The 23,820-nt window shown below is 46.6% G+C and overlaps 1 protein-coding gene across 1 annotated transcript; it reads left to right on the top strand.

Annotated features, from left to right (window-relative positions):
- The first annotated feature begins 4,614 nt into the window (after positions 1-4,614).
- GPRC6A (G protein-coupled receptor class C group 6 member A) lies at positions 4,615-23,541 on the top strand. The gene is made up of 6 exons (XM_006123082.3): positions 4,615-4,808; positions 7,737-8,040; positions 9,961-10,788; positions 19,912-20,124; positions 21,167-21,290; positions 22,421-23,541. The coding sequence occupies exons 1-6, from the start codon at positions 4,615-4,617 to the stop codon at positions 23,539-23,541; spliced, it is 2,784 nt and encodes a 927-aa protein (XP_006123144.2).
- The last annotated feature ends 279 nt before the right edge of the window (positions 23,542-23,820 follow it).

Genomic DNA, 23,820 nt, shown 5'->3' with positions numbered 1-23,820 from the left:
GGGAGTGCCCTGATGAATACAGAGAATTATTTTCCAGGGGTCTGGCTGGTGGATCTTGCTCACATGCTCAGGGTCTAACTGATTGCCAGATTTGGGGTCGGGAAATAATTTTTCACTGGGTCAGACTGTCAGAGACCCTGGAGCTGTGTCTAGACTGGCAAGTTTTTTCGCAAAAGCACCTGCTTTTGCGGAAAAACTTGACAGCTGTCTACACTGGCCGCTTGAATTTCTGCAAGAACACAGAGGGTATGTCTACACTACCACCCTAGTTCGAAGTAGGGTGGTAATGTAGTCAACTGGAGTTGCAAATGAAGCTTGGGATTTGAATTTCCCGGGCTTCATTTGCATGTTGCCGGGCGCCGCCATTTTTAAATGTCCACTAGTTCGGACTCCGTGCCCCGCAGATACACGCGGCACGAACTAGGTAGTTCGGACTAGGCTTCCTATTCCGAACTACCGTTACTCCTCCTCGTGGAACGAGGAGTAAAGGTAATTCGGAATAGGAAGCCTAGTCCGAACTACCTAGTTCGTGCCGCGTGTAGCCGCGGGGCACGGAGTCCGAACTAGCGGACATTTAAAAATGGCGGCGCCCGGCAACATGCAAATGAAGCCCGGGAAATTCAAATCCCGGGCTTCATTTGCAACTCCGGTTGACTACATTATCACCCTAATTCGAACTAGGGTGGTAGTGTAGACATACCCTGACTTCCTACTGTCTGAAATCAGTGCTTCTTGCGGAAATACTATGCTGCTCCTGTTCGGGCAAAAGTCCTTTTGTGCAAAGCTTTTGCGCAAAAGGGCCAGTGTAGACAGCTCAGATTTGTTATGCGCAAAAATGGCGATCGGGGCTTTTTTGCGCAAAAGCACATCTAGATTGGCATGGCTGCTTTTCCGCAAAAAGTGCTTTTGCAGAAAAGTGTCTGTGCCAATCTAGACGCGCTTTTCTGCAAATGCTTTTAACAGAAAACTTTTCCGTCAAAAGCATTTGTGAATAATCATGACAGTCTAGATGTAGCCTGGAGGTTTTATCTTCCTCTGCAGCATGAAGCGTGGATCACATGCTTTTAAACTAAATGGTGAATGTTCTGAAGTCTTTAAACCACAATTTGAGGACTTCAGTAACTCAGCCAGAGGTTAGGGGCCTCTTTCAGGATCAGATACAGGAGAGGTCAGACTAGATGATTATGATGGTCCCTTCTGACCTTTGTGTTTATGTAACTCTACAATAGTTGCAGGAATTAATGCTGATCTTGCCGGCACAGTTTGCCATGCGGTGCCTCTGCCCTTCAAATTCCCTTGGAAAGGAAGTTGGGCACAAGCAGGGATGCAAATGAGGATCCCTGTTGCTATGGCAATGGAGAACTCTGGGGTATCAGAGAGAAGATGGCCTTTCACAGAGGTTCCAAGCCCTATAGAATTTCTCCATCACAGTCACTGTGTCTTCAGAGTTGGTAAGTCATGTCCTCTACTTCTCCATAGACTACTGACCACTGCCTGCCAGGAAGAGTTATGTGGTGAAAACACCCGAGTCTTCTGCCTAACTTTGGCTCTCCCAAAGTACAAGGGCATCATGTGGCCATATAATTTTTCTAAGGAAAAACAGTTAATGAGGAATTCATGTTATGCAAATAACGTAGCAAACCCAATGATATTACTAGAACATATCAGAAAATTGTAGGCAACAAATATTTTGCAAATATACAATTATTTTTATTTAAAGAGACAAGAATGGTATACTCGTAGAACTGCTTTGGTCTGCTGAGTCAGCCACAGTCAGTTATACCAGAGCAGGTAAGAACTTGCTCAGTTGGTTTTTGTTGTTCTCTGCTCTCTGTTACTTTGGGAGATCATGTACACAGGACAGATAAAATCTATCAGAGCTCACGTACCAGATCACGATGAGACAATGTTTACTTGTCATCTTGACCTCCATGGTTTATTTATGGTAGCATGTCCAGACTGCGCTCATGCAAAGTGGAAACATTTAACACTGACAGATTTTGGGGACTGCCATAAAAGATCAGAGCTAATCGCAGCCACGTACAAGCATGAAATCCATGTGGGGACATTAGAGAGGAAACACGGTTTGTGCTTTTGCCAATCAGAGGATTGGGCTGGACCATTATGAGAATGCGCTGAGAGGGGATCAGACAGTCAGTGCAGTGGAGTACCTGCATTTCCCATCCACACTAACACTGACCTTGTTCAAAATGATCCAGTGTGGGGAGAGGGGTTTATAAAACTTGCTAAGAGGTGGTGCAATTGGCCACACTTATGAAATGGTAGAGGAGCACCTGTGTGTGTGCCCATGGAATGTCTTACAACTTCTCCAGGTGATTGCACCTTTACTGGAAATGCCAAAATCCTCTAATTCTCCAGAAGCACAAATAAAAGGAGGTAATCAGACTGAAGGAAAGCCTCTTCTTCATATCCCAGAAAAGCATTCCCAAAGCGTTCTATTAATTACTTGCCTCGGCTAAAGCTATTTACATCAGGATCACCTAGGAGACATCTGGGTGTCTCTTCAGATAACATGGAGGTTCCCTGTGATCATCTCTTTCTTCTTTCAAGTAACTTCAAGGAGCAGATATTTTATCTTAAATCTCCAACTTTTTCTTAGGGCTTGGCAGCTCACTCCAGCCTTCCCTAACTCTTCTTCCATCAAGCAGTGAGGAAGGGCATGTCTTTTCCCAAACACCTTGGTTGAGTCCATAGTTTACAATTCAGTGGCTTCCAGAGTCAACTCACAAAGAAAGAGTCCTTTGAATGAACATCATTTTTTTGTCTAGGAGATGCATTGAGAACATCTTTACAAATCCTCTACCTCTTGGTTTGCATCTTTTCTCACCAGAAACTGGCTTGATATTTCTTAAAGAAACCATTCCTGTTTCTCTGTACACAAGGGATCTCTTAATCCTCTGGTAAAGTGAGGTTTAATGATCAATTATTAACTTGTAACTTTCCAGTTTAGTTAATCTAAAAATTAAACATGCGTCGGTGAAAAAGGGATTTTGCAACTATCTGATTTTTACAGTAGTAGATTAGTCATATCAAAAAGAAATATAGTCATTAATATAGTCTTATCAAAAGAAAATTTCATCACCCATGATTTTCTAAATGTTGAGGTTTATAAAAACTGATAATCCAAAATTTGTTGTTCCCCCCTTTTAGCCTGTATTCCCCAAATCAGTTCTGTTTTCACAAATTAGAAATGGGCATGTTTTCAAAAGTTGTCCTGATTTCTTTTGGCCTATCACTACTAGTCATATACAAATGACCAAAAATTCTAGAAGTGGAGTGCATGTAACCTCCTTCTGAAATCTCTTCATATGAGCACCCACATTTGGGGCTCAGCAAGCTTTGGGGGTGACAGGACCACTTGAAGCTGGTAAAACCTAGAAACAGCCTTTCTATGTTGAATTTATTCATCCCAACCGTATATGTCCTTGATTACTTTTTAGGGCATATGTTTCTACATTACTTTTACCACAGATTAGGACAAAACAAAAGACTTGAAACCACTAGCAGTGTAACTATTCTGAGAATTATTGTGGGAAAAACAAAATCTAGATATCCACTCCAGATATTGGTCCAACAATGCTCTCTTCACAAAATCTCCATGGAAGGCCTGGGAAACCCAGGACAGAGTTTCAAAATGAACCTTCAAATTTCTGTTTTTCACAATCTTGGTCACTTATTGATGGTAGCCACATTTGCATGGAGGCTTGGTGTCCACATGCTGTACAGGGGCATGACATGGGATTCCATGTGATACAATACTGTGGATTTGGCAGGAAGTGTTGTGCTGAGAGTGGCAGAGTCATGTTCATGGAGATTATTTTTGGAGAGTCAGATGGAGAAAAGGTGATATACAAACAAATTATAGTCCACACCAGCTTGTTTTTCACTGATTTATTGCCTTTGGGGCTCAGAAATCATAGGGCATGATCTAGCCCTACTTACTTGGCACTTGATCCGAAGCCCATTGAAGTCAGTGGGAGCTGGGTTCAAACCCATCCAAACTCATATTTTATATCAAGACGTTAAAAAGTTCTCAGGAAATGGCTCTGAGAAAATGCCATCTGGAGACAACTTCTTTCAGTGCTGCAAAGCCCATCGAAGTCAAGGAAACGCTTTCCAATGTCTTCCATGGATTTTAGATCAGGCCTTTAAAGCTTTTTTTGTGGTAAAATTGTTGATGTGGTAATTCTGCTAATATTTTACACTGTTGAGATTCATATGCCTTGGTTTAGAAGGTATTCAGGATATGCTTTTTTGGAAGGGTATCCCAAATTTAAATAAAAATATTTGACATATGTTTTATATACAGCCCAATAATACATTACCATCAAATACACAGAATTTTTGTACCCAACATCCGATCTATTTAAGTACAGCCATTTCAAGGCTCTTTCGTGCAGCTATTTATAAGAGTATTGCATGGGAATAACATGAGCCATATGAACTGAACACAGGCATCTAGTGAGGTGTGACTTTCTTTCAGTGCAGCCCTTTTTCTTTGCTGCTGTTTACAGGTGAAATAGGAACAGTGTTGTTGGCATTTTAGCTAGCTTAATCGACTCAGGACAGCGAGTAAGCAAGTGAAATAGAAACATGGCATTAGTTGGTTTGTTGATTCCCTGCTTTGTGATCAGCTTTGATGTTACCCACTCTTGCCAGAATGGTGACAACTTTGTGGGGGCCAGTTCTCCTGGGGATATTGTCATTGGAGGTTTGTTTGCAGTTCATAGCAAAATGCTACATCCAGAAGAACACCCCACGAGGCCAGTGATTCAGAATTGTGCTGGGTGAGTAACACTGCAAATAATACAAATGAAATACCAAGATGAAAGACTGAAACCCATCATGGGCAGATACTAAAAATGCTTGATAAACTGCATTTGTGAATAATTGTTTCTTAAAATCAGATTAGACTTTTGAACCCTGCGGATTGGGGAGGTGGCAGTGTGTGCACAGCACAGTGTGGTATAATAATATTCTTCCAAGAAGATACTGTCACCTGCTGAACTTGGGGATGACTCTTCCTTTAATCACCTGGGGCTAGTTATACCTGGAAGAAAATGACATCGGAGGTTGAGATGGGCAATCATCTTCATTTCAACTGCCATTTTAGCTCTGATCTGTTTTTATTTGCCTGAACAGTAGTCTACTGTATTATCAGTATTGGTAATGCAGCAGTGTCTAAGTGTCTAAGTCCTGGACCAGTGTCCCACCTGCAGAAACAGAGCAAATGGACAGCCCTTGCTCCAAAGAGCTTACAGAACAACCAAACACACATATAGACAGACAGACCAACTCTCCAATATATATAGTAGATTTTTTTTATTGAAGATGGTACAGAAAAAGACTAAGGGTGATAATATAATATTTCTCAACTTTGATAAGGCTTTTGACATTGTCTCAGTTAAACTATTCATAAACAAACTAGGGAAATGCAACCGAGCCAATTTGATTCTGACAAATAAGGAGGAGCTGGTTGAGAATTTGAAGGTGGAAGGCAGCTTTGGAGAAAGAGATAATGAAAGGATAGTGTTCATGGTTTTAAAGAATAATACAGGTTTTCCCTCCTTAAACTGGGACTCTTTTGTTAGGCTACTGGACCTCAAATGCTGCTGAACGAGAGAGCCTTGGGACAGGAGGGACAGCAGCTGAAAGCCCTGGGCAAGGCATGACTGGTGGTTGTGGGGTTGGGCATCAACAGCCTGGCATCGGTAGTGGGGCCATGGCAGCGGGGCAGCTCGGCAACCCAGCTGGGGCCAGGGCAGCCCATGTGTGCTGACTCGGCAGTGGGGTTGTGCTGCGGCAGCCTGAATGGAGCTGCAGGCTGGCCCAGCAGAGGGGACAGAGCTGCAGGAGCCCAGAAGGGGAAGCGTCTCTGGGGCCGCAGTGGAGCTGGGGTTGTGGCAACCCAACTGGGGCCACAGCAGGTCGAACACATACCACCGGTCAGGGCTGGTGCTCCAGCAGGGTGGCCAGGACTGCATGTTGCCATGCCAGCTGCTGTGCCAGCTGGAGCAGCAGAGCTGGGGCAGCCATGTCGCCCAGCCAGCAGTGGGGCCGAAGGAGCCAGGGATGAGGGATGAGGGGTGGGGGCGGCAGGCTGAGGGTGTCGGTGGCAGGAGACCATCCTTGGTCTGGTACATTCCCACATCTGGGACTGCTTGGGTACTGAGGGTGCTGGACCAGAAAGGTCCAACTGTAGAAGGGAAAACAGAAGAAAAAATGGACTTTAAGAATGACGTTAGCAAACACAAAGATTTGGTAGGTAAAATACCATGGGAAGCAAGTCTAGGGGGAAAAAAGAGTTCAGAAGAAATGACATTTTCTTTCTTTCAAGAGATATTATTAAAGACAGATGGTAGACCTCCCCATGCCAAACTGGTGTCCCACTGAGAGGTAGCGGTCAGGGCTGGCCAGCTTCCACAGGGTGATTGCGACCTGCTCCCCCATCCCCAGGCCAATTAGCTTGGCTTCCCAGGCAGCCGAGCACTGCTGCTCCGGACCCCATTAGGCTGCTGCCACAACAGCAGCTCCCAACATCACTGAGCCATTGTCGCCACTTCTGCGGCTCCCAGCCCTGCCAGGCAGCCAGGCGCCAGGTCTCTCAGCCCCACTGGGCAGCCCCGCCGGCAACTCACTATGAGCAGTCTGCTGACCTGACGGCCCCACAGAGCTCCCTATTGCCGGCCCTCCATCAGGACTCTGTGGTCCTGCAATGTCCATGCCGGACCACAGATGTTGCCGGACCACAGAGTCCTGGTTTAGGGAGTTTGAAGTTGTACACATTTTTCACATGAAAATTGATTATAATTTTACACTCTTCAAACAAGCTTATGTTCTAATATCCTAATACATTTGTTAGTCTTTAAAATGCCACTGGACTCCTTGTTGTTTTTGTTGAAACAGACTAACATGGCTACCTCTCTGAAATCTATTTCCATATAGTCTTTTTTCCAATTATGACTATAAGAACATAACAGCTGCCATGTTAGATCAACCCAATGGTCTACCTAGCCCGGTATCCTGTCTCTGACAGTGTTCAGTATGAGAGATTCAGGGGTCATGCACTGAAGAGGGCAACTTTAGAGAGATCTATCCATGTATTCCCCTCCTGGTTTCAAGCTCTCAGAGGTTTAGGGTCATCCACAGTTACATCCCTGACCATCTTGGCTAATAATCATTGATGGATCTATTCTCCATCACCTTATCTAGATTTTACGAACAGTTATATTTTTGGCCTTCACAACATCCCACAGCAATGAGTTCCACAGGTTAATTGTGTATTGTATGATATAGTAGTTCTTCAGTTGTATGCTGAAAGAAAATGCTTCAAATAGAAAATTATGATTATTTAGCCCAATCTTCAGGTGATGTATGTTAGCAGAGAGTTCTGAATTCAACAGAACTCTCCTGATTTATACTCACTGAGCATCTAGGCCCATTAATGGATCTGGTTTGACAATTAAATAGCAATGTGTACTTCTTATTTACATGATATTAAAGGTTTTGTGTTGACTTCCTAAATCTCATGTTTGGAGGCGAGACAAAACAATCTGAATTTATTAACATTTTTCCCCAAACCAAAGAAATCACACATAACACTTTTGATATTTCATTTTAATGTCAGGGGCTAAAGAAGAGGGCTGGGAACAGTTTTTGTTCCAGCCTTGACTCTGCAAATCTTTCCTTAAAGTAACAATTCTGTTTCTTGACAGTTTTGAAGTTCAAGTGTTTCTTCAGACTCTTGCAATGATACATGCCATTGAAATGATCAACAATTCTACACTGCTATCTGGAATTACACTGGGGTATGAAATCTATGACACTTGTGCAGAAGTTACAAAAGCCATGGGAGCAGCTTTGAGATTCCTGTCTAAATTCAATGCTTCGAAGGACACAGTAGAATACAAGTGTAACTATTCAGACTACACGCCAAGAATTAAGGCTGTCATAGGATCCAGCTACTCTGAAACAGCAATGGCAGTTTCGAGGCTATTGAATTTGCAACTAGTCCCACTGGTAAGTTTGAGGCAATATTTGCATTTTGAGCAGAGGATCAAATTTAGCACAGATATAAGTAGATGTTGCTTCAATTGAAATGAATGACAGTTACACATGTTTATTTCAGAGTTGGATTTGGCTTAAAGATTGTCTGTTATGTTCAGGAATCAAAAGGGGAAGGTGTCAACCTGATGGCGATGAACTAAATTACAGTCACTTTCAGTTGTTCAGTGGAAGGGCATAAAGAAAGAACTCTGAAGGGAGATGTTCATTTGCCCTCTAAACCACACAAGAGTGGCACATGATGATTTGGCCAAAGCTGTCTGCAGTGATAGGAAGGGATCCCCTTAAAGGAGATGTAACAGCTGTTAAACTGATCTTAAATCTAAGGGCAGGCTATGGGAACAAATCATACATTGGCACAGAAGGATGGAAAAGATGACATAATAGAGCCTTTCCTCACCACTAATTTCTATAATTGACTAACAACAGTAATGTGGTCAACCAGCCTGGGCATCTTTCCCTTGTTGGCAAGTTTGGGTTTATAGTGACAGTTCTTAAGATGCCCAGGCAGACAGGGAATATGTGCAAAGAAAAAATGGATTAAAAGCTACCTTGGTTTAAGTTAAACATTTTCTCCCAGCTGTCCAAGTTATTTTCTATGGAATCAGTGTATCAACCAGTTTTTAAAAAATAGTTTGCCTCTCTCCTTGTGGAACAAAAAACAGGACTATGTAGCACTTTAAAGACTAACAAGATGGTTTATTAGGTGATGAGCTTTCGTGGGCCAGACCCACTTCCTCAGATCAAATAGTGGAAGAAAATTGTCACAACCCTATATACCAAAGGATACAATGAAAAAAATTCACACATATGAAAAGGACAAATCAAATTTCAGCACAGAAGGGGGATGGGGGGGGGGGAGGTGAATGTCTGTGAGCTTGTGGAACAACACTTTCTTCCTATTTGCTACAATTTTCTCTGTAATGTTCTTCCAGTAGATATTGAAATTGTATTTTTTTAAAATTAAAGCTCTGTGTGTGCAAACTGTTTACGAGGCTTGGTGATAGTGTTGCCTTATAAAGAATAGGATACCACCAGGCTGAACAGTAACTATGTGAGTGCTACCAAATATCTGAATAGCTTTTGAATAGCAGGTTGATGTCTTCTGAACAGAGTTTATCGGTAAACAAAATGACATTACTAGCATAAGCTTCAGGGGGTAGCCGAGGTAGACTGTACAGGATAAACTTAAAAAGGTCTGGTAGCACTTTATAGACTAACAAAACATAAATGGTATCATGAGCTTTCGTCTGAAGAAGTGGGCTGTGCCCATGAAAGCTCATGATACCATCTACATGTTTTGTTAGTCTTTAAAGTGTTACCAGACCTTTTGGTGTTTTTTAAGTTTATTACTAGAATAGTTGTTTCTTCTTTTAATGCCAGATACTCAGGCATCATGAAGCTCCCCTTGTCCCCCCAGAGTCTTTAGTTTTCTAAATACTTATATGAAGTTGGTCCAGTGTGTTAATACCAGCCCTAAATGCTCAGCTGATATGAAGGAATCCTCCACCGACTTTATATCAGCCACTCCACTTGTGTTGCACACTGTAAATGTTAAGGACAGCAACAGGGTAAGGAGGAGGGAGGTCCAGGTCATGACAGGATGGAGGGGGAGTGTGATGTATTGGGTGATCCTAGGTTGCTTGGAATGTCTCTGAAGCCCCCAGCCAACTCCAGGATTGGGGGAAGGAAAGGGTCATATTAATTAGCCTCTCTCACCACAGCTACATCAGGCTCAAACTTGGCACACCTGAAGATTAAACCCTTAGCACAAAGCACTTGTTGAAAGGAAAAGCAGATGTTAGAGCATTGGATCTCTTGATCTCTACTGAAAATTCACAGTCTCTGTAACTGAAACGTTCTGTCCCTTCCTAGGTTAGTCACGCATCAAGTGCCGAAATCCTCAGTGACAAAATCCGCTTTCCTTCCTTCTTACGCACTGTGCCTAGTGATTTTTATCAGACACAAGCAATGGCCCGCTTGATCCACAGGTCTGGGTGGAACTGGATTGGAATAATAGCCACTGATGACGACTATGGGCGTTCTGCTCTGGAGAGCTTTGGGGTACAGGCAATGGTAAACAATGTCTGTATTGCTTTTAAAGAAATGCTGCCAGCCTATCTCTCTGACAGCACCATTAATGCCAAAGTTAATCAAGCACTCGAGAAGATTGTCCAGGAGACCAGGGTAAATGTAATTGTTGTCTTTCTGAGACAGTTCCATGTGACGAAACTATTTAGAAAAGCAATTGAGAGGAACATATATAAAATCTGGATTGCCAGTGATAACTGGTCAGCTGCAGTCAAGATCAGTAGCATTCCCAACATCAAGCGCCTTGGAACGGTGGTGGGATTTGCATTCAAAAGTGAAAACATGTCTACGTTTCATGCCTTCTTGGAAAATCTGCCCTCACTGCCCATTGAAAACAACTTGTTCTTAAAGGAATATACTGTGCTGTTGTCGGCCTGCACACACATGGAGGACCTGGATTTGAATAAGTGCATTTCCACTCATTCTCAAGAGAGTTGGATTTCCGAGGCTGGGATGCACAGTCAGATCTGGAGAGGTGATTTTCTTAGGGCAAACACTGAGCCAGGATTTATCCAGAGTACTATGCTTGCAGTCCACGCTATTGCACATGCCATACGGGAACAATGCAAAGACAGAGACTGCAAGAATCCAGTTGCTTTTGCCCCCTGGGAAGTATGTTTATAACACTTCTGCATTTCCTCCTCTGTGAACAACTTTCATTTCCTAGTTCTTCTTTATTGCTTATATTAACTACCTTGACACTGTGTAAGCTACTCTTTCCCACCAGAAACCTGTTCCCTGAATTGAGGTCCATGGGTATATTATTAGTCTTTTTTCCACCATTGCTACACCAATTTAAACCAAAGTTTGTATGCTAGAGATTGGTCAGACATCTTAGATACAATCAAAATGATCTAAGCAATATGTGTTGTAAAAAAAGTTAAACAGCCACTATATGTGTATCTAACTATCTCCAGATTACTAAACCCCTGGAGGCTGCAGACTAAATTAGCAAAATGCAGGTGGATGTTCTTGATATACTGGATGTGAGGGGGTCACTCACCACCGTAGCGGGGGTCCGTCGTCTGTCCCCGGAATCAGTCCATTCCGCCCGCACCGGCCTCCGCTCACGTGGCGTTTCCCCTCTGGATTCTTCTAGTCGCGTTGCTCTCTTCGCCACACTGCCCTCCGGCAGTGCCGAAGTCACTCGCTCTGAGCCCCCCCTTCCGGGGGATTGGTGTCTGTGAGGGGGTCACTCACCACCGTAGCGGGGGTCCGTCGTCTGTCCCCGGAATCAGTCCATTCCGCCCGCACCGGCCTCCGCTCACGTGGCGTTTCCCCTCTGGATTCTTCTAGTCGCGTTGCTCTCTTCGCCACACTGCCCTCCGGCAGTGCCCAAGTCACTCGCTCTGAGCCCCCCTTCCGGGGGATTGGTGTCTCTCCAGCAGGCCTGTTCGCAGGCCTAGCAGGCTGGCCGGTTGGCTGTCCGAGCGCCCTGGCCCAGCCTGAGTCTCTAGCCCTGCCCCAGCTCCAGAGAGCGTCCTGCTCCCTCGGCAGCCAGGCTCACTCTCCTTGCCGCAGGCCTAGCAGGCTGGCCGGTTGGCTGTCCAAGCGTCCTGGCCCAGCCTGACTCTCTAGCCCTGCCCTAGCTCCAGAGAGCGTCCTGCTCCCTCGGCAGCCAGGCTCACACCCCCTTGGCTGAAGCAGCCCTGCCCTTTTATAGCCCCCAGCTGGGCCTTAATTGGCCAACGCCGCCCAGCTGGGCTGAACTCCCCGGGCCTGCTCCAGGCTGGGGTTTGGCTCTTAAGGGGCCAGTACAGGGCAGCTGCCCTGTTACACACCCTCCCCCTTAAATATCTCCCGGGGGGGGGGTTTCCCTGCTGCCTGCCCTGTTCCACAAGCCCCAGCCCCATCTCGCTATGAGGCGGGGCCACAGTTCCAGTCGTGTCCATATCAAGTCCTCCTCCCGGAGTGAACCCGGGACGGCCCGGCCGGGGCCGAGGGGGGGGGGGGGGGAGGGGGGGCGCAGGCCCACCCGTCTCACTGCGCCCCGGCCCAGGGACCCTGAGTGCAGCCGCGTCGCGGCAATTGGCTCAGTCCGGGCCTTGCTGGCCGTGGTGGCTCTCCCGCCTGAGCGATCCCTGGGCCCCTTCTTCTCCCCCCCCTTCCCGGGTACCTGTACGTCTGAGGGCTCGTCGGGCTGTCGCGCTGTCCCAGTCATCCTAGTGGGGTCCGGGTGGCCCACTCCAGGGGTCCAGGGTTGGGTCCTGCGAGGTCCCGTCGGTGGGTCGGCCGCGGCGTTCCAGTACCCATCGGGGATCTAGCTGGTCCAGCCCATCGGGGTCGTCCTCGGGATCCAGGGGTGCTCCGGCCGCAGGTCTGGGCCAGGTCTCCGTGCCCCAGGCTGGGGCGTTTCGGCCGGCCTCCAGGAACTCAGCTGGGTGCCGCCCAGCCCGGGCCTCCCCGGGCAGGAGTTTGGGGTCTGCCTCCAGCTCCTCCAGCGGCTGGGCCCTGACTGCCCTCTCCCGCCGTCTTCTTATCCTCCCCGCCCCGCCCACTGGGTTCTGGTCAGGTGACGGGGTCGGGTCCGCCTCCGCCCACCCGGGCGTCCTGAGGGGTTCCTCCTCCTCTGGGTCAGTGGGCGGCCAGTCGGCCCTGCTACTTGCCCTCCCCCACAAGTCCAGGTCCCCCCCCTCGGGATTGGATCCCGGCTCCTCGGCCAGGCGGGACAATGCGTCCGCATTGGCGTTGGCCTTGCCTGCCCTGTGGCGTATGGAGAACACATAGGGTTGAAGGGCTAAATACCACCTCATGAGGCGGCTATTGGTGTCCCGCATAGTGTGTAGCCACTTTAGCGGGGCATGGTCTGTCCATAGTGTAAACTCGCCCCCGAGCAGGTAGTACCTTAGGGCTTCAACCGCCCATTTGATAGCCAGGGCCTCTCTTTCTATTACTGCGTACTGGCGTTCTCGGGGGAAGAGCTTACGGCTAATAAAGACCACCGGGTGTTCTTCTCCATCGACCTCCTGGGAGAGTACGGCGCCCAGTCCCGTGGCGGAGGCATCTGTCTGAAGACAAAATGGTTTATCGAAGTCTGGGCTAAGCAAAACTGGCTCGCTACACAGGGCTTCTTTAAGTTGTTGAAAGGCCGAGTCACACTCTGTGTTCCACCTCACTCTCTGAGGTTTGTCTTTCGTGAGCAGAGAGGTGAGCGGCGCTGCTATGCTAGCAAATTGGGGGACAAATCGGCGGTAATACCCCGCCAGTCCCAGAAATTGTCGGACCTTCCTTTTCGTGGTTGGTATGGGGTAATTTCGGATGGCGTCTACCTTCCCCACCAGGGGCCGGACTAAGCCGCGCCCCAAATGGTAACCTAAATAGGTGGTCTCTTGTGCGCCGATTTTACACTTTTTGGGGTTGGCCGTGAGACCGGCGTCGCGGAGCGTCCGTAACACGGCCGCCACTTGGTTTATGTGGTCCTCCCAGTCGCGACCATAGATGACCACGTCATCCAGATAAGCTGCGGCATATTCCAGATGAGGGGCGAGCAGGCGATCCATCATCCGCTGAAATGTGGCGGGTGCCCCATGGAGGCCGAATGGCATGCGCACGAAGTGGAAAAGCCCGGACGGGGTGGTGAACGCTGTCTTCTCCTGGGACTCCCGATCCAGCGGGATTTGCCAATAGCCCTTAGTCAGGTCGAGGGTTGTTATGAACTTGGCTTTTCCCAGGCGTTCCAGCAGCTCATCCGTTCGTGGCATCGGATAGGCATCAAACTTCGATATCGCGTTTACCTTTCGAAAGTCAATGCAAAACCTAATGCTTCCGTCCGGCTTAGGGACCAACACGATCGGGCTCCTCCACTCACTTCTGGATCGCTCGATCACTCCCAGCTCCAGCATGGTGCGGACCTCTTGTTCCACGACGTCGCGCATCCGTCGGGGAAGAGGTCGGTTTCCCTCCCGCACGACCTGACCGGGCGGGGTTCGGATGGTGTGTGTTATCGCCGCGGTTTGGCCCGGCCGCGAGGTAAAGGTCCTGGCGAAGGTTTCGACAAGCACCTGGGCTACGCGCCGTTGGTTCGGCGACAGGGTGTCCGCGAGCTGGGGTGTCTCCTCCTCCTCGGCGTCCGGGACCCTAGGGCCTAACCTGGGCTCCGACGGGTAGGGCGCGACCACCATGCCTTCTCGCTCCCGCCAAGGTTTGAGGAGGTTCACATGGTATATTTGTTTTTTTCTTCGCCGGTCCGGCTGATGAACCTCATAGGTGACTGGGCCCACTCGTCGGGAGACCTCATACGGCCCCTGCCAGCGGGCCAGCAATTTTGACTCCTCTGAGGGGAGTAACAGCAGCACCCGATCCCCGGGTTCAAACACTCTTTCCTGGGCTCCCCGGTTATACCCTCGCTCCTGCGTTCGCTGGGCCGCCTGTATGTTCTCTTGAGCCAAGGCCCCCACCTGCGTGAGCCTCTCCTGGAGTCGGAGCACGTACTGCAGAAGCCCGACCGAGGAGGAGGGGGTCCGTTCCCAGGTCTCTCTAATCAGATCGAGGACGCCCCGAGGTCGTCTGCCGTACAGGAGCTCGAAGGGGGAAAATCGAGTGGAGGCCTGCGGCACCTCCCGCACCGCCATCAAGAGCAAGGGGATGAGCTGGTCCCAGTGCTTCATGTCCGGTGGAGGGAATCTTCTCAGCATCCCCTTCAGGGTGCGGTTGAACCGCTCTACCAGCCCGTCGGTTTGGGGGTGGTAGACGGAGGTCTGTAGTTTGTGAATACCCAGGAGGTCGCAGACCTGACGCAGCAACCGGGAGGTAAAGTTCGTTCCTTGGTCGGTCAATAGTTCCCGAGGTAGCCCCACCCAGGCAAAAATCCTCACCAACTCATTCGCGATCGTGCGGGCACGGGTGTTTCGAAGGGGGACGGCCTCAGGGAACCGGGTTGCATAGTCCATGATCGTTAAAATATATCGAAATCCCGCCGCGCTCCGTGGAAAGGGCCCCACTATGTCCAAGGCGATCCTTTCGAAAGGGGTTCCCACCACGGGCAAAGGGACGAGGGGAGCCTTCGGCACCCCGGGGGCTGCGGCGAGCTGGCAGGCTGGACATGACTGGCAATAGTCTTTGACCTCTTTGTACACCCCGGGCCAGAAGAAGCGGGCCAAGACTCGGGCCAGGGTCTTCTCATGTCCGAGGTGCCCGGCGGCCGGAAGGTCGTGCGCCAACCTCAGCACGGTTCGTCGATGGACCCGGGGTACCAACAACTGGGCCTCTTCTTCTTGCGTCTGCGGGTTCCGCCCGACCCGGTAGAGCCGGTCGGCTCGTAGCTCAAACCGGGGCCAGTGTGCCGCCCTCTGTGGATCCACCACCGTCCCATCAACACAAGCAAGCTGGACGTAGGCCTCCCGCAGAGTGGGATCCTCCCGCTGGTCACGGGGAAAATCGGCCGAGTCCAGTGCAATCGGCACGTCCTCCGTGTCTGCGCGCCCTGGGTCGGCCGGGCCAGATGCGTCGCGCTGGGTGGGGCCGTCCCGGTCGAGCGACCCCGGCGGTCGGTCTGCCTGGAGTTCCTCTCCTAGGAGTTCCACATGGGGCTCGGTCGGCGCTGGTGAGTCTGTAATGAGAGCTGTAAGACCTGGCCAGTCGCGACCCAGCACCATAGGGTATGGTAGGTGCGGCACCACGCCCACCCGCATCATTCGGGTGACTCCCCGGACACTCAAGGGGAGCCGGACCTGAGGATAGGTCTTCACATCCCCATGGACGCATCGCAGCTGCATCTCCCCCTCGGGCGCCGCGGTGTCAGGCAGTACGTCGGGGCGGATAAGCGTCTGGCTGCACCCCGAGTCAAGGAGGGCAAACACCGTGGGGTCCCCCGCGGGTCCCCGCGTGGTCAGGGACGGGGAGCTAGCCGGCGGAGTCGGGGCGGCCCCCATACCGGCCTGGTCCTGCCCCGCCATCTCCTGAAGGGCCTGGCGGTACTGGGCCTCCAGCTGCTGTACCAACCTCTGCTGCTGTCGGAGCTGCGCTGCCAATCGTTGGGCTCGCAGCTTCACCGGTGGCGGTCGCCCCTCCGTCAGTCCTTCAGGCATTGTCTCCCCCTCCATGGCCCTCCCGCCCAAGTTCGCCGAGAGGGGAGGAGGGAAACCCCACAAGCTTCTCTCTTTTTGCAGGGTTTTTTTTTTTTTTTTTTTTGATTAGGGTCCACTGAGGCACACGCGGAGCCCTTACATCAGGGCCGGGATCGCGTAGCTTCAAATACCCACATTCTCCACCATCTGTGAGGGGGTCACTCACCACCGTAGCGGGGGTCCGTCGTCTGTCCCCGGAATCAGTCCATTCCGCCCGCACCGGCCTCCGCTCACGTGGCGTTTCCCCTCTGGATTCTTCTAGTCGCGTTGCTCTCTTCGCCACACTGCCCTCCGGCAGTGCCGAAGTCACTCGCTCTGAGCCCCCCCTTCCGGGGGATTGGTGTCTGTGAGGGGGTCACTCACCACCGTAGCGGGGGTCCGTCGTCTGTCCCCGGAATCAGTCCATTCCGCCCGCACCGGCCTCCGCTCACGTGGCGTTTCCCCTCTGGATTCTTCTAGTCGCGTTGCTCTCTTCGCCACACTGCCCTCCGGCAGTGCCCAAGTCACTCGCTCTGAGCCCCCCTTCCGGGGGATTGGTGTCTCTCCAGCAGGCCTGTTCGCAGGCCTAGCAGGCTGGCCGGTTGGCTGTCCGAGCGCCCTGGCCCAGCCTGAGTCTCTAGCCCTGCCCCAGCTCCAGAGAGCGTCCTGCTCCCTCGGCAGCCAGGCTCACTCTCCTTGCCGCAGGCCTAGCAGGCTGGCCGGTTGGCTGTCCAAGCGTCCTGGCCCAGCCTGACTCTCTAGCCCTGCCCTAGCTCCAGAGAGCGTCCTGCTCCCTCGGCAGCCAGGCTCACACCCCCTTGGCTGAAGCAGCCCTGCCCTTTTATAGCCCCCAGCTGGGCCTTAATTGGCCAACGCCGCCCAGCTGGGCTGAACTCCCCGGGCCTGCTCCAGGCTGGGGTTTGGCTCTTAAGGGGCCAGTACAGGGCAGCTGCCCTGTTACACTGGACTATTAGAAAAGAAGGAAGTTCTTCAAAGCATTTCCCACTTCCAACATTACCTCCATCTTGCCTGGATTCCGTTGTCTTTCACACGAATGTTAAACTGAAGCAAACCATTCTTTTTGTATGTATGTGTTAATCCTGATTTTATATTGGAGTGAATGAGAAAAAAAACCCAACAACCAGGCCCTGATATCTTTGGGATGGGTGAAGTATTCTGCCTAATACCTATCTGTTTTGGGGGGTGGTTGGGAGTGGGGAGAAAGCAGACAAATAAACCTGATCTGACCTTTTACCCAAGTACCTGGTCAGGACTATTTACTTCTACACACTTTTACTGAGATGGTTAAATAAAGATCATTTAAAAAGCAAACAAACTCTGAAACTCCCTGACCTGTTGTGACCTCTTATCCCAGATCTGGGCAGGTCAAACCAAGATAGGGATTGGAGAAAACAGCAATCAACTTTTTACATTAACTTGTATACATACAAGGCCTGGTATAAAGTAGATACAACTTTATTTGCAGTAGAATTGTACTCATATCACAGCTGAATGTATAGTTAAAAACCTGTCAAATGTAAGATTAGACTTGTTTTGAGTCCAAGACATAGAAGGAGTTGTAAGAGTTGACTAAATATGCATTGTTTTGAAAATGTATCCTTTGGGGTTCACACTTACGTCCCATAAGCAGACACATTCAAAGTTTAGGCTGAAGCAGAATGGTTAGCATATCTCTCTGTACTGAGGAATCACAAAGTCTGTAGAGATTCAGCCTTTGCAACTCAGGGTATTTCTACACTATAGAGTTTTTTTCGGAAAAACTTCTGAAAAAAACGTCAATTATGTCCACACTGCAATCGCATTCTTCTGAAAGAAAATGAACAGAACGGGGAGGGTTCTGACGTTGGTAAATCTCATTCTACAAGGAAAAAGCCTTTTTCCGAAAGAGCTCTTTTGAAAAAAGGCTTGTGTGGACGGAGAAGAGGGAGTTCTTCCAAAAGAAGAGGAAAGAGGAAAAAGCACAGGTGGCCTGGTTGTCACTCTGTCCATGGTAATCACAGCTGAAATGCAAGATAGCATCCATTCAGTCTGGATGCTATCTTTCGAAAAGCAGATCATTTTTTCGATGCGCTTTTGCAGTGTCAATGCTCTCTTTCGGAATAAGATTTTCTGAGATCTCTTCCAGAGAAGCTTCTTCCGAAAGAAGCCTGAAGTCCAGACGTAGCCTTACAGATTCCAGCTGATGTGTGATCCTAAGCAAATCAGAAAAAAACAATGACTCAAAAGTGGTCTTACGTGTGAGATGTCTCTGGTTCTGGATACCCAGCATAAGACAACAAAGGCTTGATTTTCAGAGGAACTGAGTTCTGATTTCATTTGGACTTCTAGGCACTCAATACCTCTGTAAATCAGCTACAAAGTGTCTGAAATTGGACATAAAAAACCGAGGCCCACAAAGTTAAAATCTATTTTTAAAACTCTGGCCGCAGCCTCAGCATCTTAGTAGTTTAGGGCTTGATGCTCCTTTCTCACAGTGCATCTACAGTGCACTGTTATTTCAAAATGACTAGCGTTATTTCGAAATAACAATGTGAGCGTCTACATAGCCATTCCGTTATTTTGAAATAATTTCAAAATAATGGACAGCTTATTCCAAAATCTGTAAACCTCATTCTACAAGAAATAATGACTATTCTGAAATAGCTATTTTGAAATAAGGTATGTGTAGATGATCCTCTGCTGTTATTTCAAAATAGCCCTCACCAGGGCCATTGTAAGTTATTCTTCCCCAATGCCTCCTGGGGCTCTAAATTGAGATAGCATGTCTATATTAGGGAAGCCTGCCTTGGACTAATTTTGAGGCTTCCCTGCAGTGTAGACATGCTATTTCAAAATAAGCTATTTTGGAATAACTATTCCAGAATAGTTTATTACAAAATAAGTGTGGCGTGTAGATGTACCCTCATACACCAGTGAAAATTAGGCATAACTCCATTAAATATAAACTTTGGACTTATATCAGTGTAGCATCAATGAAATTAAAATTATATTAGTGTAAATGAGAGCAGAAACTGGCCTAACATGTTTGCAATTCGGAAAAATGGTTCCTTAATTTTATTCAAACAGAAGGTCTTTGTATAAGAAAATGTAATTAATTGCCTGAAAGGTTATTAACTTCAAATTCCCTCTCAGCCCCATCCTGTAACCACAGGATTAGGAGACTCATCTTAATCAAAGTCACAGTTGAAAAATATGAACACTCCTAGAACTTAGGAGAAGTTTCGGTCTGGGCCCATATCTGAATTTTAACTTTATCCATCTCTGCTTTAGACATAGTTGGACAATAGTGGCTGGCAACTACAAGAGGATCATTCTTGAAGGCCTTCTCCATTTCTTGTCAGCAAGATCTTTTCCTTTCCTCGTTGTACTGAATTTGCCACAGACTAAACAATCAATAACATGAACATTTTTTATGATAATATAAAGTAAAATTTGTTCACGAGGCCTTTATAATTGTCTTGTTTGGCCTCCTGTATAATGTAATAGGATGGTCTGTGTCATGTAAGTCATGTGAGATGATCACAATGGTTCCTTTCAATGTTAAGCTGTCTTTGACCCTAAAAAGCAATATGTCATATCTTTATGCAGCCACACAAATGATAAACGGTATCCATTTTACCAAAATGAAAGGATACTGATGAGTCTTTGCTTCTTATTTTTACTGCTATAGCTGCTTGAAAAACTTAAAAAGGTAACATTCACTGACAATGAAAAAGAAGTTCATTTTGATGCCAAAGGAGACCTTAACACTGGCTATGATGTGCTTCTCTGGAAGGAAATCAGTGGCCACATGGTGATCACTGAAGTGGCAGAATATGACCTGCAGAAAGATGATTTCATCTTCAAGGATGAAGAGAAGGAAATGGAGTTTCTGAATTTAAAGGTATCGGGAGGACACACTGTGTTACTTTGTTTAGTAAAATGTGAAAGTGTTAATGAACAAAACATGGGTTACTATGAAGTTGGTTCCATGCCCTTGCTATTCTCCTGCAGGATCTAGCACTTGAATTTAATATTTACTTGTAACATACTTAGTATTATTAGTGAAGACATTTCCCAGATGTCAAGGTTCAAATGCTCAGTTACTTCAGGGCCAGATTCTACTACCCTCATTTACCCTATTAATACGTTCACCTGCCAGTGGTCTCAATGATTTCAACAGAAACATTGCTGAGATCTCGCTCCTCTCACTGATGCTTTCATGTTGGACAGTTTGCAAGTTACAGCTCTCTTAAAAATTCTGTGTAAGAACTTAATAGCGTGGGTCTAATGTAAAAAGTAATATGTAGAAATGTCAGCTTCTTGTGCAACACATTGATTACTTTTGTTTAGAAAGAGTCCTGTCTGATCACTTTAGTGACAAAATAAGTCTTTATTGTTCTTTGCTTCTACTAGCCCTGCAAACTCAACACAGTTAAAAGAGAGTGAGCTAAAATTGTGTTCCATCTTGTGCTTTATTAACAAAACTGTTGTCCAACCCTGGTTTTGTTTCTGGAATTGTTCAGGAAACAGAGTAAATCAGTTACATCTAGACAACATTGTTACCTTCAAATTTGGGGTCAAATTTTCAAAGCATCAAAATGACTTAGAAGCACGAGTCCCGTTTTTAAAAATGACTTATGAGATTTATATGGTGATAACAATAAAAGGCACAAGTAAAAAAATTACAAGTAAAAAGATGGGGTAGTTTCTAACTTTTTTTATTTGTAAAATGAGTACATATAGAAAGTACTGAAACACAATAAACATGGAGCTCTACAATGCAGTTTTACAGAGTCATTTGTAAGTTGCATTAACATGCTGTCTAATAGCAAAGAGTTTGATCAAAACATATAATGACCCAAGCAATATTTGTTTTAAATGGGAGATGTTCTAGTTGTTTGTACTTTCTGTTTTGTTTGTCTGTTTTCTCTATAACATTACAGAAAGTTAGATCAACATGTTCCAGGAAATGTAGACCTGGGGAAATGAAGAAAGTTTCAGCTAGTCCACATACATGCTGCTATGAATGTGTGAATTGCCCAGAAGACCATTACACTAATCAAACAGGTAATGAATTGTGATCCAGATAAAGCATTTGTTTTATTCATGTACAGTATATGCTTGGTCAACTTGAAAAAATTTAATGAAATAAATATATTTGCCTACATTCACTGCACTAAATACATAGAGCTGGAGGAGTATTCAGCACACAACTGTTTAGTCTATAAAGTGCTACCAGATCAGTTTTTGTTTTTTAAATCCGTTCTTCCAAAGCTAAGATGATTATATGCCTCAGTTTTCTGAGCTTGTTCTGCATTTGTGAGACAGTCCTGCTGTTATAGGTGGTTCTTTTTAAGGTAGAAATGCTTTGAATCCAAAATCTGGACCCAAACACTCATTAACTATAAGGAAATTAGGATTTAGATTCCAACTGATCCTTTATCTAACTATGACCTCTCTGAATCAAACCTCCAGTCCAAATTTAGGACTTGATTTTGCAACTGGATGCCTGTTAACTTTATTGAGGTTCCATTTGAGCACAGAGGCCATATCATGTGGATCCAATGTGAGGATCAGAGCCTAAGTTTGCCTTTTGGGATCACTTCTTAAAACAAGAACAGGGTCCCCTAGTCATTCTACAGTACTTCTATTTCAATAGAACTACTGAAGGAATTACTTTTAGTAACCAAACTCGTTTTGTCTATAAAGGGAGTACTACAGTCAGGGTACGCAATGACATCTCCTAGATGTAGGTAGGTTGAGGGCTTTAGTACCAATACTTAGTTGTAATAAAACTTTTAAAAATGGGAAGTGAAGAGTGGAAGATGAAAAAAGAAAAAAGTGGTCTTAAGAAATTGTACAGTACCTTATGTTTTGAATATTCTGATAACCATCAGTAAACTTCTTTCCACCTTCTTTTTATGCTGTGCTTAGAAGCTAAAGTATTTGGAAAAATTCTCTACAAATAATTTTACAGACATGTTCAACAGAGCTGTGCCAAAAAGTAGAACAGTTAGTATGAAGTAAATGAAGTTAAACTTTTAAGGGGCAAACTACAGTCTTGTCTGTCCTCACTGGTTAGGACATTTCCAGAGGTTAGGACATTTCTTCTGGTCCAGAGCTTAGAACAAACCACGTAGCTCGGATAACTGGACTACTTCAGTCTTGCTCAGTTATCTCTACTTCTCTCCTTTTAGATATGGATTACTGCTTTCTGTGCAACAACAAAACTCACTGGTCACCTGTGAACAGTACTACATGCTACAAAAAGGCAGTTGAATACCTCAGCTGGAATGACTGGTTTGCTGTTTTGCTACTAATTCTCTCTGGCCTAGGAGTTGTGTTGATTTTTGCAATTAGCACAATATTTACTAGAAACCAGGATACCCCTGTTGTAAAGGCATCAGGTGGTTTAACTGTTTGTTATATTATTCTCCTCTGCCACTTCTTCATTTTTGCTAGCACTGTCTTTTTCATTGGTGAGCCAAGGGAATTCAGATGCAAAACCCGTCAAGCGTTCTTTGGCATCAGCTTTGCCCTCTGCATCTCGTGTATTTTTATGAAGTCACTGAAAATTTTACTAGCCTTCAGCTTTGATCCCAACTTACAGAATTTTCTGAAGTGTCTCTACAAACCTATTCCTATTGTGGTCACCTGCACTGGAATTCAAGTTGTCATTTGCACATTTTGGATAACATTTAGAAGCCCTTATGTTGAGGAAAATTTCTTTATTCGAAGAGTTATTATCCTGGAATGCAATGAAGGTTCAATTGTGGCTTTTGGGGTCATGTTAGGCTACATAGCTGCTCTGGCCTTGATTTGCTTCATATTTGCCTTTAAAGGCAGGAAATTACCTGAGAATTACAACGAAGCTAAATTCATAACCTTTGGCATGCTCATTTACTTCATCGCTTGGATTACATTCATCCCTGTCTATACAACTACGTTTGGTAAATACCGGCCAGCAGTTGAGATCACTGTTATTTTAATATCAAATTATGGAATTCTATGCTGCACTTTCCTGCCTAAGTGCTATATCATACTTTATAAGCAGGAAACAAACACAAAATCGGCCTTTCTCAAAATCATTTACAACTATTCTTCCAAAAGTGCAGGCAGCCTTACTGTTAGCCAATTTTCTTTGGAGTCTAACTGTACAACCTCCCAGCATCCCATCACAAGCACACATAAATCTGAAAAATCCTCTCTGAATGGCAATTGCCATTTTGAAGTCTCCAGATATAATCTGATAAAAAAGAACGTTCCTCCGGAAAAAAACGCTGGGATAATATCAAGGAAGAGATTGTCTAGCATATGACTGTGTAGCATTTGAGTACCTACACAGGGAAGGAGTAATTTCAGTAAGCCAGCTCTTCTCCAGATCTCCTGCCTCTTTGCTCTCCTCAAGGCCCTGTCCAGCCCACATGGGATGTGGTCTTCTCAGATGAATAAACAGCTGCACAATGTTATGACAGTTCAGGAGGTCAAAAATTCCTAAAACAAAACACACACACCCTCACATCTCGTCCTCAGACAGAAAGAAGAGAGTGAGCACTGGTCTACACTAGGGAGTTATTTTGAAATAATTCCCCTTATT

Source organism: Pelodiscus sinensis, chromosome 3 (assembly GCF_049634645.1).
Source record: "Pelodiscus sinensis isolate JC-2024 chromosome 3, ASM4963464v1, whole genome shotgun sequence".
NCBI lineage: Eukaryota > Metazoa > Chordata > Testudines > Trionychidae > Pelodiscus > Pelodiscus sinensis.
The sequence above is the reverse complement of the archived record's forward strand: the minus strand, read 5'-3'. Positions and strand labels throughout refer to the sequence as shown.